Source organism: Kockovaella imperatae, assembly GCF_002102565.1.
Source record: "Kockovaella imperatae strain NRRL Y-17943 chromosome Unknown BD324scaffold_20, whole genome shotgun sequence".
Classification (NCBI taxonomy): domain Eukaryota; kingdom Fungi; phylum Basidiomycota; class Tremellomycetes; order Tremellales; family Cuniculitremaceae; genus Kockovaella; species Kockovaella imperatae.
The window spans coordinates 117,539-133,443 of record NW_019028960.1 but is presented as its reverse complement, the minus strand read 5'-3'; the positions used below and the strand labels follow the sequence as shown (position 1 = coordinate 133,443).

Sequence of the window (15,905 nt, the reverse complement as noted above, 5' to 3'; positions counted from 1 at the left end):
TGCCTTAGCCTCTGGCATCCCGTGCCTCGCATCTGCTTTCATCGAAGACGCCATTGAGAGGGTGAGTTGAACTTGACGCATCTAGCTGACTCATACCAGGATGTCGATTGGCGAGCTTATCTCATCTCTCCCGGTCCTTCGAAGATTTTCAACCATCGCTGTTCTCAGCTAGTTGACCCTAATTGGGGTGGGGCTGACTGGTCGAGTGCGATTGCTCGAAGCCTTCGTCAGCCATTCAAGGGAATGGAGTTCTTATTCTTGGTACCACCGGGTGACTCCAGTATTCTTTCAACTGTGCGGGTGAGCAAGGCACCGTATTGATGAGGGGAGGAGATGACTGACACCTTTTCAGGAGCTCGTTCCATTCTGCTTGAGTGCGATGGGCGCCTCAAACCTAAAATCCATCGTCTCAACTTCCACCATCGTCAACTTGTCCTCATACGATATTGTCCTCATCGAGTCGAGATGTCCAGGGCAGATCATACCGGAGCTATGGAAATCGAGTGGAAAGCTGTGTAACTTTGGCTGGCTGAAACAATGCATTGTGGGTCTTGACGCCTCACGTCAAGCATCGTGCTGATTCTTTTACAGATTTCGGGTGCTAAGTTGCCTGCCGAGGTAGTCGCGGAATAGACCGCACCCTTTCTAACACTTACGAACGACACGACCCATCGACGATGAGACGCCTTCACTGTCCACTCAAAGGATACCACAAGATAGACGACCTGTACCATATTGCATGCTTGTATATTAGTGAAGCACACCTTCTACTGTCTATGGTTGTTCATAGAAACCCGCATAGTCTGTGACAGCATCACGGATGCCGGGAATACCGGAAATGCAAAAAGTCCGAAGGACGACACGAGCACGAGGATGATGTTTTTGTTGTCTTTCAATAGTACCGCCGGAGACATGTTGCTCCGGGGTATGGCGCATGCCATTGCTGAGTCAAGCAAACAAGCCGCCTCGAGACATACATATGAGCCTCTTTTCGCCGTTGGGCTTCGCCGCGATGCCGCGATTCGCGCACATTCGACCACCGCTAAGGATCCACGGTCAAGAGCCCCATCAACCCATCCTAAATCACCGCTCACGCAGGACCAAGTTCGATCTTTGAGGAAAGATGAGAGGACTACGTCAAAGATACCCATAGTGGACGCCGCTGCTGTCAACTCAACACCCACCTCCTCGTCCCTATTGCAACGTTACCTTCCCAGATTACACGATCTGTCCCAACGGACCGGTACACCACTACCCTCATTAGCCATCTCATTTTTGATCCTACATGAACTGACGGCCATCTTACCGCTCTTCCTATTTTGGTGGATCTTTCAAGCTCTCGGTCTAGGAGCAGGCATAGTAGGCTGGCTAGCGTCGGTGTCACAAGGGCAAAGACCGTCAGGGGTGGAGGGCAAGCAAGGGGGAGGAGATCCTACGTGGGATTGGAGGAAGACGGTGGAGAAGTGGATGGAAGAAGGTTCAAAGAGGGTAGAGAAAGTCGGAAAGCGATACGGTATACTGGGGTACAGTAAGACGTCGAAAGAGACGTCAAAGGAGGACTCGAAGGACCCTACACCTATGCCTGAAGACTTATCAGTGGTATTGGATGCAGGATCTCCTATGGTCGCAGAGAAAGTGGCCAGCGCTATCGCTGCATATGTCGCTGTCAAGGTCGGTCAGAGTCGATTCTCAGGACTTTTGGCGACAGGACTTGTAACTATTGGCTGACTCTCAATGCTCAGGCCCTCTTGCCACTCCGTATCGCCGCTTCGATAGGACTCGCCCCTGCCTTTGCGAGATTCGCTTTGAACCCTATCCAGAGGCTGGTACAACGCGTCAGGGGAACAACAAGATGATGGATGCATGGTCATGCTACGTGATATGGTCATCGCTTTGTTCCTCGTGTAGTTCGTTATTTGACATCGAGAAGGCGGCGTGCCTTGATCTGCTTATCTCAAATATCCCTCCAAAGGCCCGACGATCCTGAAATCCGTCCGGAACTCGTTCGATGGCGCCAAAAATTCCTCTCGACTGACTTCGATGTCCTCGTCTTGCTCCTCTTCTTCCCACCAACGTGGTACGGGCGAGAGGACGCTCTTCAGAGGTGTAATCTCGACAACTCGATACAGTCTCATGCCCAATTCGGGACTGAACCCAATCAGGACGAGCTCCTACAGAATGTCAGATCCGGGGACCTCCCGAAGCAGACTCACCATGCGCGCCAGATATTGTCCTCTCAGGTCGTCGTAGGTCGACCTTGCCACGATCGATTCGAGTTTGTCGAATGCATGCCATTCAATTTGCTCCCAAATGGCCGAGAACTCGTCGGGTGTAAAGTCGGTATGACTCGTGCGTGAGGGCGAGGTATGACCATGCGAAGTAGACGCGCGGGATGCATCGTCAGTGGCAGCTTGGGCGCACGGAGCCGCAGTGGCTGCCTCAGGAGCTGGAGACGGTTGGACTGATGTAGGGATCGCCGAATGACCGAACGCTGCGCCTCGATACTTGCCATTGGGCGTCAGTGATGCCGGGCTACGCTGAGCACTGTATTCGACCGATGTGACTATGACATTGCTGGGCAGGTCAACCATCTCAGATGGCGGTCGGATGTACCGTCGAGAAGAACTCGAGGGAGTGGACTTGGGGGCCAGGATGGTTCCATCTGGTATGAACGCCTCGTGGGTCTGTATTGGCTCGCTCGGAGCTGAATCCCGCGTTCCGACAAATGAAGAGCTGCCGCCTTGATCGTCGTCAAATGTTGTCCGGACGCCTCTGAGCGATTCCATCTCTTTGAAGAATCCTCTCTTTTTGTTCCGATTGGCATTCGGCAGTTTGGTGCTGCCGGACGAAGGAGCGTTCAAGGCATCGGGAGCACGCGATGATAGCACCATAGATGTAGATGGCACGCTCTGGACGAGAGAGGCATCCGGCACGGAATGTATTGTCTTTGTTGCCATCTCGCTCGCCTCCGCCTCTTGTTTGCGATACTGTCTCGCTTGCCTCCGTCTCGCATTACGATTTCTCGTCTCTGGCTTGCCTTGTCCGGGCGGGACATGCTGCGGTACGTGTAAAGATTTCAAAAGGACGGGAAAGGGGTTTGAGAGGGATTTGTCGGGTCGAGTCGCGGGCTCGGGGGAAGAAGTGGACGAGGAACCGGCCGAGGATGAGGATGAGGATGAGGATCCAGAAGATGAGGATTCAGACGAGGAGAATGAAGTTGAGGATGAGGATGAGGATGATGGTGATGATGATGATGATGATGATGATGATGATGATGATGATGATGACGAAGCTGAAGAGGTGTCGCTGGACTCGGTGTCAGAGTCGGCGTTGTCAAATCCTCGTTGCGTATTTGCTGACGTCCCGTTTAGTTGATGCTCCGATGCTTGTTGAGCAAGCAACTTGGACAGGCTCTCCTCCCTTTTGGGCTTCTTGACGGCTCGATGAGCTTCCAGCGATACCGTTCGTCGCTTCTTTCTCTTCTTCACTGACTGTGTGGCATTCGAAGCACGCGTCGAGCACTCGGGTCGAATGCCAACTCTGCGGAGACCGAGACGGAATCAGAATCGGCGCGTTCCTTGATTGACCATGACTCGTATGATTGGAACTCACTCGACCACGTCCGATTCCAAGATAAGCTCTACTCCGCTCCCACCCAGCAACTCGAAACCTTCAATCTCCAGCTTGAGATCTCTCCATGAATCCACAACAGATTGCAGTGAACTCAACGAGCTCCAGAGATGTCTCTTGAGGTGTGAGATGGTCTGTACATTCGCCGGGATCAGGACGAGGATCTTGGACGGAGGTGAGAACGGTGGATCTTTGAGAGATACCCGGATTCTCATGGTATGAGATTGGGTACCTTGCAGTTTCTTCGAGGTGGACCTTCGTTTCGACATTTCGGCGAGTGACGGGCAGTTTTTGGGATCGATGAATCAAAAGGGTATCACGTGATTTGGATTCCCCACCCCGCTATGTTACGTCACACTTGGCGGAATCTAAAATACCCGAATGGGGGAGTAGTTCGAAAAAATTGCTTGCTGCGGAGTTGAACATTTTGGGGGAGGCGCAGAAGAAAGCCAAGCAGCCGTACAAGGCTAAAGCTGCATGCCCGGTCATACCGCAGTCAGAGAACAGCAGCAGCAAATGCAGTGAGCAGTGAGCAGCAGCAGCAGCAGCAGCAGCAGCACCCCATGTTCATCTTGACATCACACCTTCTTTGCAACTCATCAACATCTCCTCCATACTCATCAAGCCCTCACCTCACCTCAAACCACCCGCCCCTCCCATACCCCATCCGCAGCCGCACTGTTGACAACTCCACGTGGTGTCGCTGCTGCTGCGGACGACCCCCTTGTTTTTTAAAAAAAATCCTTAGCACCAGCGCTCCATTTTTATGAGGAGAGAAGAGAGATCTCATCTGTGGATTGAGAGACAATTCAAGCACTCTGACTCCACAAGACTCAACTTTGGACAACGTCTGCGACAGGGTATATCCCCAGCAGTGATCGTCATCATCGTCACCATCGCTCTCACTGCCACCATTTTACAATCACACAGCGGCATCCACGACTACTTGCGCCCTTGGGACCACACCCACCCTCTTGGAATTCAGACAATCCGCAGCCACACTCGTCTCCTTTGTCTCGAGTGCGGGTTGGGGTGGTTGGGCGTGTTTTAGGTCATAAACGGGTCGCGCGCCCATACCTAGACTAGACGACCATCATCATCATCATCATCATCATCATCATCATCACTACTACTTCACCACACCACCATCACCATCACGTCCCCAACATTCTCATCTGACGACTCACCGCGTCGGGGGTTGGTGGTCGTCTCGGACTTTACCTCCGACGCGGGGCCGTCTTGTCCTTCCACTCCTCCACTCCGTCGCACCCTCACGTCTTCTGTTCCCTTGCAGGATCTGGCGGGTGGAGCGACCGTTAGCAACAGTGGCGTCAGTACACCTCGAAGGCGACACTTGACCCTGGACATGACGGGTCGCTCCATGAGCGCAAATAATATTCATCAAGCAAGCTCTTCCGGCTACACCTCGCCAACGCGTATCAAAAATCCAAGCATTGACGTCTTCTTATCCGCTACAACCGCGCTCATGCCTCTCGTGAGAGATCCACATCACATCCTCCCCGTCTCAGTTCCCGGTACACCAGGTGGTTCACCGCCCCTCTCTCGACGAAACTCTCCACTCCCATCCGCCCGTGCGTCCATGCTCGACATGGAAGCAGAGTACAACGCTCTCGCCGGTCCGTCTAGTCCTCGAACTTCCACGTCTACCGTGACACGCTCAGATCCTGAATCAGTCGATGAAGATGAATTTCTACCGACCTATCAGCGTAATCATGCTCCATCATGGTTCACAAGTGGCGTCGAGTCCAGTCTGGTCTCTCCAAAAATCACCAACCATCGTTCTAGGCCTCCACCGTTGAGAATACCATCGGGTCGTCCGAAACGATGGAGAAGGGCTTTGAACGCCCTCGGATTCACCGGCACTGGATCACGCACCGGAACCAGAGTAAAAGAGAGGGAACGATTGATGAGCGACTTCTCGAGTCCCTTGTCGAGAGCAGATGACCCAAAATGGTTCACACGGACAATGGCCTATGTCCCAACTACCCCCTGGGGCATCGTGAGTGGAATGTTTGGCGAGACCAAGAGCATGCGACTGACCGTTCTCTTCTCAAGGTCTCCTTCCTCTTCTTCTTCGGCTGCTTCGCAGTCTCCATGACCATCCTACTCAAGTACATTCTCGAGCCAGACAAGCAAGCGCTTCCCTGGCGAGCGTACTGCTCCTCTGACTACCCAACCCTCTACTCTCTCCAACACACCCGTGATCCACTAGGAGAATCTTTCGGACCTGGTTCATCGGAGCACCCCCTTCCCCCTCCCACTTACCTCGACCACTCTCACCTTCCTCCGCACGGATCAACCGATGCACATCGTAGCCTCTTCCCCTTTGGCTCTTCCGACACGCTCACTTTGAAGCCACTGACATCTGACATGTCCGCTTGGCCGTTTCCAGGTCAGTCAACAGCTCCTCGTGCTGGCGAAATCCAGAGCGCACTCTCCGACACACCTCCAGTGGGCGTCTTTGTCGGCGTCTTCACATACGACGCGGCCGTCGCTAGGCGGAATATGATCCGCATGAGCTACGCGAGTCATGCTCGGAGTCGAAAAGTGGGCAGTAAAAGCGTGAGACTTAGGTTCATTATGGGTCGACCGTCTCACCGGCATCGAAAGGCGGTCGAGCTCGAAATGGAAGGTGAGTGTGATGAGCGATTGGGGTCACACCACGCTGACCTGTCCGCAGCCTTCAATGACATTGTCATCTTGGATATTCCCGAAAATATGAACCAAGGAAAGACTCACGCCTACTTCACATGGGCTGCTGAGCACGCCATGGTCGACGATTACGACTTTGCGACATACGATCTTCCTGTTCCTGCGAGCCAGAGCGACGTTGCTGCTCGTCCCAAGCCAGTGCAAAAGGGCGAGCGCAGACCAGATTATATCGTCAAGGCAGACGATGACTCGTTCATCATGCTTGGAGAGCTCGAAAGGCGACTACGAGTGATACCTAGAAAAATGGCATATTGGGGTTGTGAGTTTATTAAAGGACCTGGCTGAACTACTGCTGACGATGATCAGACCTCGTGAAGAACAAATTTATGGGTGGTCAATGTTATGCCCTCTCACTCGATCTCGCCGAATACGTCGCTTCGTTCCCTCCCCTTCGACAGATGACCCACGGCAAGGAGGATAAGCTGGTCAGCCGCTGGATGACAGTACACCCCCAGAAGGAGAACATTGTTTGGGTATCGGAAAAATGCGGAATCTACGATCACCCTCGAGCTGGAACAGTCTACTCACACGGCTTCTTATTTCCTTCGGAAATCGCCAAGACGAGAGAAGAGCAGTCAACGGGGTTGGATACCGAGACGACTCTGCTTCGCGGTGGGCTTCTGGCCGACGCGTACTCGACGGTGTCCAAATTTGGGGTCCCGTTCCGTCCTCTGAGAGGGATCAAGACGGCTGAACAGAATGTTGAATCGCTTGTTGAAGGGTCCCCATTGTCCAAATTGCGCGACTATCCTCAAGGTCCGGCTTCCGTCCCAGAGTCTGAATGGAGGGTCAAATCGAACACTGAAAAAGTTTCAACCTTATTCGACATGCGACCAAGTCGATCGTCTAGATTTCTCGACGACGCCGATGAAAGGGGAGGAACAGTGGTAGTCCATTACATCAAGAAGAGAGAATGGTTCATCGAAACCATGGTGGCGCTGCTTGGCACGTCAGAGCACCATCTCAAAGGGACTTAAGGGTGACCATTGTCCTAGAGATTTGTCTAGCTGTACATAGCTTAATAATGTTGGATCAATCTACATTGTGCATGATCCAATTTTGTCTTCAGAGGAGCTCGCTGCATACACGTCATGACAAGTACATTTACAGAATGAATGTCTGGACCGTATAGTCCTCAATGTGCGATGTAAACGACACATCAAGGGTGGACGGACCAGCGTCTTTTCCACCCGTCCTTGTCTTGTGGGACTCGAACGGAGGAGGAAAAAGGTTGTCTGGCCTATAAAACGTTTGATATTCCAATTTGAACGACTAGTAAGAAGCCTTCTGTAGATATGTTTTGGAGAGAAGGTTCTAGGCAATGCGCTTGGGTGTAGTAGAAGCCCAGTGAGCGGGGCGAGAGGGCAGTAGAACTGGGGAAAGTGTGGAGTGTATGGAGAGGGTTGGGTGGATATGGATAGAGAGCTAAGGCGTCAGATTTGATGAGCGACGTGAGATTCCAAAAAGCGGACTGGATGAGGCGGGCGAAGACCAACATCCCTTAGGTCCTTGATCAGCTAGCTACATATCTGTGTCTGCCATGGTCGTTGAGGAGTTGCATCGAGCGCCGAATAGGGTATGAATGTCGGAGGCAAGAGGATGGATGGGGCTGGGCGAAATTTGAGACCTGTATTGTACGTCGAATGATGTGGCGTTTTCTGACCGTATCAGAACGGAAGGCTAGTCAACAAGATGGCGACCGTCTGTCGTCTGCATTCCAATAGTCGCTTGATGAGAACAATGGAGGGAACACCTTAACGACGCGACAGGTCGCTGTCTCCCTTTCCGATCTGCTCACATTCGTGTAATTGAGTCGATGATGGAATCCAGAGATGTTTCAAACACACCCACTCTATTGTCCTGATCCGTCGAGCTCGAATCACTTCAACATCTCATCGGGAGGCGTACAATGCATTGCCAGTCCGACTTGACGAGCTAACGACTATGAGGAGGTACTGACGCCTCGTCAAAGTGAAGAGATGTTGACGCCCTCAGGAGAGAGATATAAGCAAGGATGGAGATGGGATCCTGATCTAACCATCCGATCAGAGTCAAACCCGAAACCAATATAGTCCCAACCTCACAGCGAAATCGGCCTGCTCTCACACATCATGTCGTCTCACCCTTTCCTCGTTGATCAACGACCGTACCTTCCTCGACACCTCTCTACGGAGAGCTTTACGTCCAATGACTCGCATAATGCCTGCTCGTCATGTGGCAGTAGACCAACATCCACCACCTCATCGCGATCGCTGAGCGGCACCGCATCCAGCTCGTCGAGCGCTTCAGCTCAAGACCCTGCGCCGGATTTACATCGAGACTACTCTCCACTCCTCTACTCTCAGCTTCCATCAAATCACATGTTCGGCAGTGTGTCCATTCGGAAATCACAGACCACACGGAATGACGTGCAAAGGTCGGCATTGGGAGATCTTGAGGATTTCACACAGAGCTCGGAGGAGGAAATGATAGAGAAGGAGAAGAAGAAGAAATCAAAGGGTCGGCGATTCGGAGGACTGTTCTAGGGATATCAACTGCGGAAACCAGTCGTTGTATGCTATTTCGGCGATGTATCATCCATATCATCTTGAGGCTCGCGACGAGACCCTCGGTCAGGATTTCCAAGAGTTTCCGTGTATTCGGTGAAACCCGGCTCGTGGTGTGGTGACGTTTTGAATATGTTTGGATCACCGTCCACCTAGGATTCGAAGAAGCAACGATCTTGGGCTTCTCGTGGTCTGGATACGACGGCAGAATCTGATAAACCCGCTCTCTGTGCTTGAAGCTACCACCTTTCACCAGCATATCCTAAAAGGACGCAACTCTTCTTGGTCACTCCAATGTTTATGTGATCCGTCGTCGTTGCCGCTCTATCTAGAAAAGGCGGTGAAACATTTCAGGTCTCTTGATCAAGGGCTATCTGAAAGGGGTTGCATCAAGTCTTACAGTTGTAACTCTCAGAGACTCGATTGGCAGGGACACTCTCCATAACGCTAGCATCGAGTTTTGAGATACGACATCCTCATACTGTAGTGGACTATGCCTCCATCGTCGGCACCGCCGCCGCCGCCAGGACCGTCCCGATCAGACCGTTATGTTCCCGACACGCAAAACACTCGTGCTCTCCTGCGATCCTTGGAAGAGCTCCGCGACTCTCTCGCTGATCGAGTAGAGCAATTGAGTCAAGCTGTAGAGAGGCTCAGAGCTCAAGCAGGAGAGCTCGAAAGAGCTTTTGCAGGAGACATGGGTGATTTAGGAATGGGTAGACTCGACCTAGAGGATGTAGGTCAAGCCCTTCTATACCTGTGCAAGACTTACTGACTTTGTCTGTAGACAGCTCATCCCCAGTCCGGTGCCATCGTTCCAAGCTCTCGGAGACGAAGGGCCATACATTCCTCTCATGCCTCTGGACGACCGTCGACGTCGTCTCCGCCATCCCCTTCAATGCCCGCGCATCAAACCTCTTCATCGATCCGGGCGGATGTGTCATCACTCTCTCGACCCATCACCATGCAAGAGATTACCGCTCTCCTCGACAGAGCCTCTCAATCTGTTCCCCTCCCAGCCTCTTCAGTCAACCCTCCACCCATTGAATCGACCTATCATCCTGATGGAGTACCCGCTACGCCGAGGGAAAGACCTCGACAGACGGAAACCAATACCTACGCCAGAATCTCAGCACTGAGGACAGAGTTAAGAACGGATACGGTCAATCTTGGGACGGCTTCCTCAGCAGCTGCTTTGGCTACGTTGGCAAGGGACAGAGGAGCCAGAAGAGAATACCGTAATGCGAGACAGCAGGGTGAATTACGACGAGCGACTCGACTGGATAATGGTATTGCTTTGGCGGAACGTCTCTCTTCTATGGATATACATCCTCGTCGACAGGGCATGCCACCGACCAATCTCCGTCAACCACCCCCAACACCCATTTACGTTCGATCGGCTCCCTTGTCCCCAGCCTCTACGATCACGCCGGATCACCTGCTGAGTCGCGCTTTCTCACCGGAGTCTCAGACGCTAGAATCACTGGGATCGGAATCTCCGCTCGCCGCGAGACACATCCCGCTACCGGATGTCATGAGCTCGAGCTACGAACCTGCGATGCGAGGAGAGATGGCGGATCCTTCGTCTCTCGTAGACCCCGCGGGTATCCTCGTTGAGACCACTGAGTCGACCTTTGACCTCCTTTCCGATGCGCTCGGAGCACGCTCATCAACTGATCTCAACCTCGCTTCCGAATCCGCCAGGGACGACGAAATTCGTCCCAACGTCCACTACCCGGAGGTCTCGCCAAGTACATCGACGGCTCCTCGATGGCAAGATGTACTGTTAGCCCCCGACTCGCTCACATCGAGAGGGATGCGAGTCGAATCGAGGATGAGCCACCTACCTCTGTCGGCGAGGGGAGCCTCATCCTCCAATACAGACTCGGACCAAGGCTCCTGGCGCCGTAGAAGGCCTCTCTTAGAACCAAACGAGAGGTATTTCGAGGTTCATGCCGTCTGGCAAGGACCACCGCATCGACAGCCCATTAGGGTATTTGAGCAGTCTCAACCTGGTTCATTGCGCATCGACGATGAAATCCGAGCCATCCAGCGAGAGGAGCGCGAACACCTCAGGTCTCTGGCGCAGGATATTGTCAGATCCCGAAACCCAGCAAGTATAGCGAATCGATCAGAGGATTGGGAAAGTCACCGTTCATATGCTGATCGAGAGGCCTTTTCCCACCGACATCGAGCTGCCTATTCTCCCACTGCTGCTGCGACGGTAGCCACGTCCTCTCGTACAGAGACGAGCTCGACTTCATCAACCGCGAACAGCCGACAGAGTGCCCCTTCTTCTCGCGGCCCGTTGCAGAGGTCCAACGAAGTGGATTCACCGTTGAATATCGATCAACTGAATCATTTGGACACTGAGCTCCGGGCAAGCCTGCAACGATCGAGAAGGCGAATGATGGAGCTAGCCGAGATCAGGCGAGATTACGTCGAGCTGCAGAACCGACCATCTCCAAGGACAGAAGAAGGCGGCGAACGTGATGCTAGTTTTGCGAATTTGGAGAATCTGTTGCATGCTGAATACGCGGCATCCGCGGGGCAGGACAATTGGCAGCAAGCACAGGTGTTTGAGGGATCCGGTCAGAGAAGAGACCAGGATGATAGGCAGAGGGAGCGGAGATCTACTCATCCCCACCGTGATCATGATACCGCGGACTCGAAAGACGCAGGTGGGTTAGAGTATAAATTGAGCATGAGCGCTGATCGCTCCGCAGGGGACATGCGGGGCACAGGTACGGCTGGACCCGTCAAAGAAGATTTACTGGACGCTCATCTCTGGCTTGACGCAGCTGCCCCTCGCCGGTTCCGCTCCCCTCAGCCAAGACCGTACATCAGCATACTTCACCTGTGATCGCTACGCGATTGCCCAGTGGCCACCAAAGGGCAGAACCTGTATCATACAACCATCCTGACGAAAAGCACCAAATGACCACCACACGACGACCAAGTAAAAAGCACAACAAGATGCATGTCTATATCCTCTATATCTTTTTTTCCACACCCTCAGCCTAGTCCTCGGCCTCTATCATGGCGTAAGATGGGGCGTCGAGCTTCTTATCTCCGTTGAGGAATGGCAGAGAGACAATGAAGAGGTATTCGAGAGTCTTGCCACCGGACTGCTTGATGAGCTCTCCAGCTGCAGCAGCAGATCCACCAGTGGCGATGAGGTCGCTGAGGCGGAGCGTCAGACATAAGGCCGGACGCAAAAACAGCACGAGACGACCTCAAGCAGTGCGATTTCAAGGCCTCGTAGCTGGCGAAGCCGTTGCTCGGCCTTCGCTGCCTACGGTGCGCTGCGCTGCGCGCGCTTCCTGACACTCACTCAATCACGATGACTTTTTGACCCGGTTTGATAGCATCCTTTGCCATTTCGAAGACATCCTCCCCATACTCTTTCGCATAAGTCGCTCTGAAGTTCTCTCCTGGCAACTTGCCGCTCTTTCTGACGGGGACGAAAGCGGCTCCAAGTCTCAGTGCAATGATAGGTCCGAGAAGGAACCCTCTGGCGTCCAGACCAACGATAACGTCCGGTGCGGATCCGGCATGAGCCTCGAGAATATGATGAGTGAAGTGGGTGATGAGCGTCTCGAAGGCAATGGGGGATCTCAGTAGAGGGAAAATATCCAGAAAGGTGATGCCCTTGGGGGTAAAATAAAAGGTCAAGGTCAGCGCGAGACAAAGGCAACACAGTCGCGGGAGATGATGTCAATCGACTCACCTCTTTTGGGAAGCCTGGGTGGACGCCAAGCAAGGATTTGAGATGAGCTACGCTGGATTGACTGCTGGACATGATTGTCGTCGTTGTCGTTGTAGATCAGTAAGTATTGATTATCAGACTTTTCCCCTCCAAAGACGATGGATTGTGATCTACTGAGCTTTTTTTTCTTTGGGTTGTAATTTTGATTTCTGGGTGTGGAAAACTTTTTGCCGCCCTCCTGCAATACCAACAACAACCATCCCTCGTCGGTGAAGCCCTGTTCGCTTCGTGAGAGACCTTCTTTCGAGACATGGCACAAGGCTCCTCCAAGGGACTCAAAGCCAAGGCTCCTTCTGGAGGGAGGAAGAACACAGGCAAGACCAAGAAGGGCAGGAGGGACATCGCACCGAAGAATGCTCAAAAGGTGAAAGAGAAACAACAACAAAAGGTAAGAGGGACAGGGTCTTCGGGTTTGGTCCCCATTCAACGCTGACGCGAACCTTTCTCTCTCTCTCTCTTAGCAACTCTCAACTAAGATCAATGCTTCTATCGAAAAGCAAATGATCAATGTTGCGAGTGCAGGTAAATTGACCATCATGCGAAATCAAGGGGAGCTCGAGGCGTAAGTTTTCAAAGTCTCCAATGGGTTGCTTGCCGCTACTGATTCAGCCAACAGAGGCAAGGGCAAGGGTAAAAGTAAGGCATGAAGGGGGAATGACTTGTGTGTTGGATCAGTCTCAATGGTGAGTCTGCCCAAATTGGCATGACTGACCCTCGAGATATCATGTTGTATGCATTTTCGGCTACCCCTTTATCGACCCATAGGCCAACTGCCCATCGAGAAACGTCGCCTTGACTTGCACTTCCAACATCTCTCCCTGATCAACCTCCAAGAGGTCATCATCCCAAATCACAGCGTCAAAGCGTTTCCCGGAGACCAAGGATCCAGTACAGTTGGAGAACGATGCGTAGGCTCCTGTAAAACTTGTCAATGTGGACCCCCTTGTCGTCATCGACTTGCCATCGATTGTGAACCCTCTGAGAGCCTCTTCTCTTGACAGTTTTTCACTTGCGTACCAGCCATTCAGTCCGTGGGGAGATGTCCCATCTTCGTCCAACCGCGTCACAGCCGCGTAGAAGCCTTTCAAGGGATCGATAGATTCCACTGGGAAATCAGAGCCTAGGGCGATCCTGCCGCCAGCCCTGAGAAAGTCAATAGAGTCGGGTAGTGCAGCGACTCACTTCAGATACGTCTTCCAAGCGTAAGCTCCTTTGATTCGTTCAGGGCCCAGTCGATCTTCGGCATATTTCATCTGTATGGATAAGGCCGGAACTGATAGAATGAGGCTCACATCACTCGTGGCGTGCGTTGGCTGATAGCTAGCGATGACTACCGGGTAAGCGACACCCATGATAGCCTTGACCCACCTCCGAGCTTGGCGGCCCGGTTGAGATCATCGAGAGCCATGATTTGAGCATGTTCCAAACGGAATTGTCTAGCTGCATCCTTGCCTTGCAATGCAGCCTCTATAGCGTTCACCACGACGTGATTCGCTTTATCGCCAATCGTATGGACGTTCTGTCCTTTCAGAGCGGTATATCCTCCTTACTCACAACTTGCCAGCCCTGGACAGGTTTGAGCGAGGTTCACAGAAGTGAGGTTCATACCAGTCCACTTACGCCATCATACCAGGCCTTGATCAACGGTCCCCACGTCTCTTCTGGAGACAAGAGGAACCCTTTCCATCCTGGCGAATCTGAATAATCTTCGAGCAGCGCGGCACCACGAGATCCCAACGCGCCGTCTGCAAAGAGCTTGACGGACTGCATGGTAAATCGACCGTCATGGGCGTCGTAGATTCGATGGATTGCGTCGCCACAATATGCATCGCGATCTGTGCATCGTAGCTTGGCCGCTCAGCTTTGGAGCAGGCCGACCCGGGAGACTCACCATGGAGTAAAAACGCATTCGGAGTTTGCCTTCTTTGGCCCATCTGCAGGGTAAGGGTCTTGAGATTAGGGCTCGTCACGTACTTCTCGAATACCGGGACATAATTCTGAGATAGCATGGCATCGTGGACGCCCGTCATCCCCTTTGCAAGTGCGTCATCCATCATTCTCTCGATGGACATGGATAACTGAGCTTCCGTGTATGGCGGTTTCTTAGCCATAACGAGATCCATGGCGTTGTCGATCTGACGAGTCAGTCTTCTGGATCTTGACGCCGCGAGACTCACAAAGACTCCAGTGGGTTCCCCTGACGCGCCCCGGACAATCTTGCCACCTTCGACGGTGTCTGGTAAGGGGCCAAGTTGCGCAAGTACGGCATGGGATACCCAGATGGCGTGAACGTCCACCCTGGACAAGATGATGGGTTTATCTTTCAAAAGAGGTGTATCGAGATCAGTCTAGCAATCGTCAGTAATCTCGATCCATACTCAAGGTCCCTCACGGCTGTCGGAAACTCCTTGACCGGCCAGATATTTTGATCCCAGCCAAGACCCTCGATCCATGTACCAGGCGGCAAGTTGCTACTTCGTACGTAATCCTCTACCCGCTCAACGATCTCTGGTATAGACGTCGAGCCTGTCAATTGGAGTTGACGACTCAGTCCATATTGTAGCGGATGCCCATGTGAATCGATCAGACCCTGCCGTTTAGTTTCGAGCTGGGTGAAGATGCACGTACTGGCGTCATGGTGTGTCCTTCAGGGAGATAGAAGACTTTCATTTTTGACGTCCACTGCCATGTCGCCTGGCTCTGCGGTTCTGTCCACTTGCGACGGACATGTGCTTCTCATCAGCAAGTCTTTACAAGCTAACGGACTCACCCATGCTGCCCGTATCTACTACGTATTTGCCCTGCACGACGACACATTCTACCGGACCTACACCCGATTCCTCAGGCACAGTGTAGATCTTCTTGCCTTCTCTAGAGCAGACAGCGTACTTCATCGGAAGCTTCTTCCCTCCGTAGTTGTAGGTATTCAATGATGATCTGTTCTGCCTAGCATAGAGCACGACCAATGCCAGGATCCCCAGAGTCAGAGATAGGTGTAATGATCTCCCAGCTTGACGGTGTCGAATATGACGAGGAGGTCTCGCCTGACGAGGCGTCGCAGGCTTGATCGCATCGAGCAACGGATCTTTCTCTCCTTTAGGGGCCATCTTGAGTCGTCTGCGGATCTCCGAGTCTTCAGTCATCGCCTCAGAAGCGAGGTTAGAATGATCAATCCCGAAGGGACGCAATCATATCTGGACGACCTCCACACTCGAAAATGGTCGGGA

At 52.7% G+C, this 15,905-nt stretch overlaps 9 protein-coding genes across 9 annotated transcripts; 6 read left to right on the top strand and 3 right to left on the bottom strand.

Annotated features, from left to right (window-relative positions):
- BD324DRAFT_278263 (hypothetical protein) lies at positions 1-855 on the top strand (the record flags this gene model as incomplete). Its single annotated transcript, XM_022012362.1, has 4 exons — positions 1-61; positions 100-300; positions 353-544; positions 592-855. Coding segments are annotated over 4 exons (496 nt in total), but the record flags the coding sequence as incomplete, so codon positions are not given.
- Positions 856-912: 57 nt separating this feature from the next.
- Positions 913-1,856, top strand: BD324DRAFT_654120 (hypothetical protein; the record flags this gene model as incomplete). The annotated part of the gene is made up of 2 exons (XM_022018751.1): positions 913-1,671; positions 1,743-1,856. The coding sequence occupies 2 exons, from the start codon at positions 913-915 to the stop codon at positions 1,854-1,856; spliced, it is 873 nt and encodes a 290-aa protein (XP_021867861.1).
- A 94-nt stretch (positions 1,857-1,950) lies between these two features.
- Positions 1,951-3,283, bottom strand: BD324DRAFT_277955 (hypothetical protein). The gene has a single exon (XM_022012361.1). The coding sequence runs from the start codon at positions 2,955-2,957 to the stop codon at positions 2,172-2,174; it is 786 nt and encodes a 261-aa protein (XP_021867860.1). The 5' UTR covers positions 2,958-3,283; the 3' UTR covers positions 1,951-2,171.
- Positions 3,284-4,733: 1,450 nt separating this feature from the next.
- Positions 4,734-7,423, top strand: BD324DRAFT_639680 (hypothetical protein). Its single transcript, XM_022017266.1, has 4 exons — positions 4,734-5,650; positions 5,707-6,283; positions 6,332-6,622; positions 6,670-7,423. Exons 1-4 carry the CDS (start codon positions 4,997-4,999, stop codon positions 7,338-7,340), a joined length of 2,193 nt encoding a protein of 730 aa, XP_021867859.1. The 5' UTR covers positions 4,734-4,996; the 3' UTR covers positions 7,341-7,423.
- Positions 7,424-7,953: 530 nt separating this feature from the next.
- BD324DRAFT_639676 (hypothetical protein) lies at positions 7,954-8,944 on the top strand. The gene is made up of 3 exons (XM_022017265.1): positions 7,954-7,997; positions 8,035-8,396; positions 8,448-8,944. Exons 2-3 carry the CDS (start codon positions 8,343-8,345, stop codon positions 8,886-8,888), a joined length of 495 nt encoding a protein of 164 aa, XP_021867858.1. The 5' UTR covers positions 7,954-7,997; positions 8,035-8,342; the 3' UTR covers positions 8,889-8,944.
- BD324DRAFT_639675 (hypothetical protein) lies at positions 8,939-11,885 on the top strand. The gene is made up of 2 exons (XM_022017264.1): positions 8,939-9,645; positions 9,697-11,885. Exons 1-2 carry the CDS (start codon positions 9,403-9,405, stop codon positions 11,770-11,772), a joined length of 2,319 nt encoding a protein of 772 aa, XP_021867857.1. The 5' UTR covers positions 8,939-9,402; the 3' UTR covers positions 11,773-11,885.
- Positions 11,886-12,784, bottom strand: BD324DRAFT_639672 (adenine phosphoribosyltransferase). Its single transcript, XM_022017263.1, has 3 exons — positions 12,640-12,784; positions 12,244-12,560; positions 11,886-12,092 (listed from the first exon to the last, which is right to left on the bottom strand). Exons 1-3 carry the CDS (start codon positions 12,709-12,711, stop codon positions 11,930-11,932), a joined length of 552 nt encoding a protein of 183 aa, XP_021867856.1. The 5' UTR covers positions 12,712-12,784; the 3' UTR covers positions 11,886-11,929.
- Positions 12,785-12,928: 144 nt separating this feature from the next.
- Positions 12,929-13,325, top strand: BD324DRAFT_654114 (UPF0390 protein; the record flags this gene model as incomplete). Its single annotated transcript, XM_022018750.1, has 3 exons — positions 12,929-13,066; positions 13,140-13,240; positions 13,295-13,325. 3 exons carry the CDS (start codon positions 12,929-12,931, stop codon positions 13,323-13,325), a joined length of 270 nt encoding a protein of 89 aa, XP_021867855.1.
- A 96-nt stretch (positions 13,326-13,421) lies between these two features.
- On the bottom strand, positions 13,422-15,785 carry BD324DRAFT_585044 (amidohydrolase family-domain-containing protein; the record flags this gene model as incomplete). The annotated part of the gene is made up of 12 exons (XM_022013718.1): positions 13,422-13,821; positions 13,861-13,931; positions 13,971-14,008; positions 14,047-14,197; positions 14,233-14,244; positions 14,299-14,526; positions 14,570-14,612; positions 14,653-14,813; positions 14,856-15,026; positions 15,071-15,268; positions 15,307-15,410; positions 15,449-15,785. 12 exons carry the CDS (start codon positions 15,783-15,785, stop codon positions 13,422-13,424), a joined length of 1,914 nt encoding a protein of 637 aa, XP_021867854.1.
- Positions 15,786-15,905: the final 120 nt, after the last annotated feature.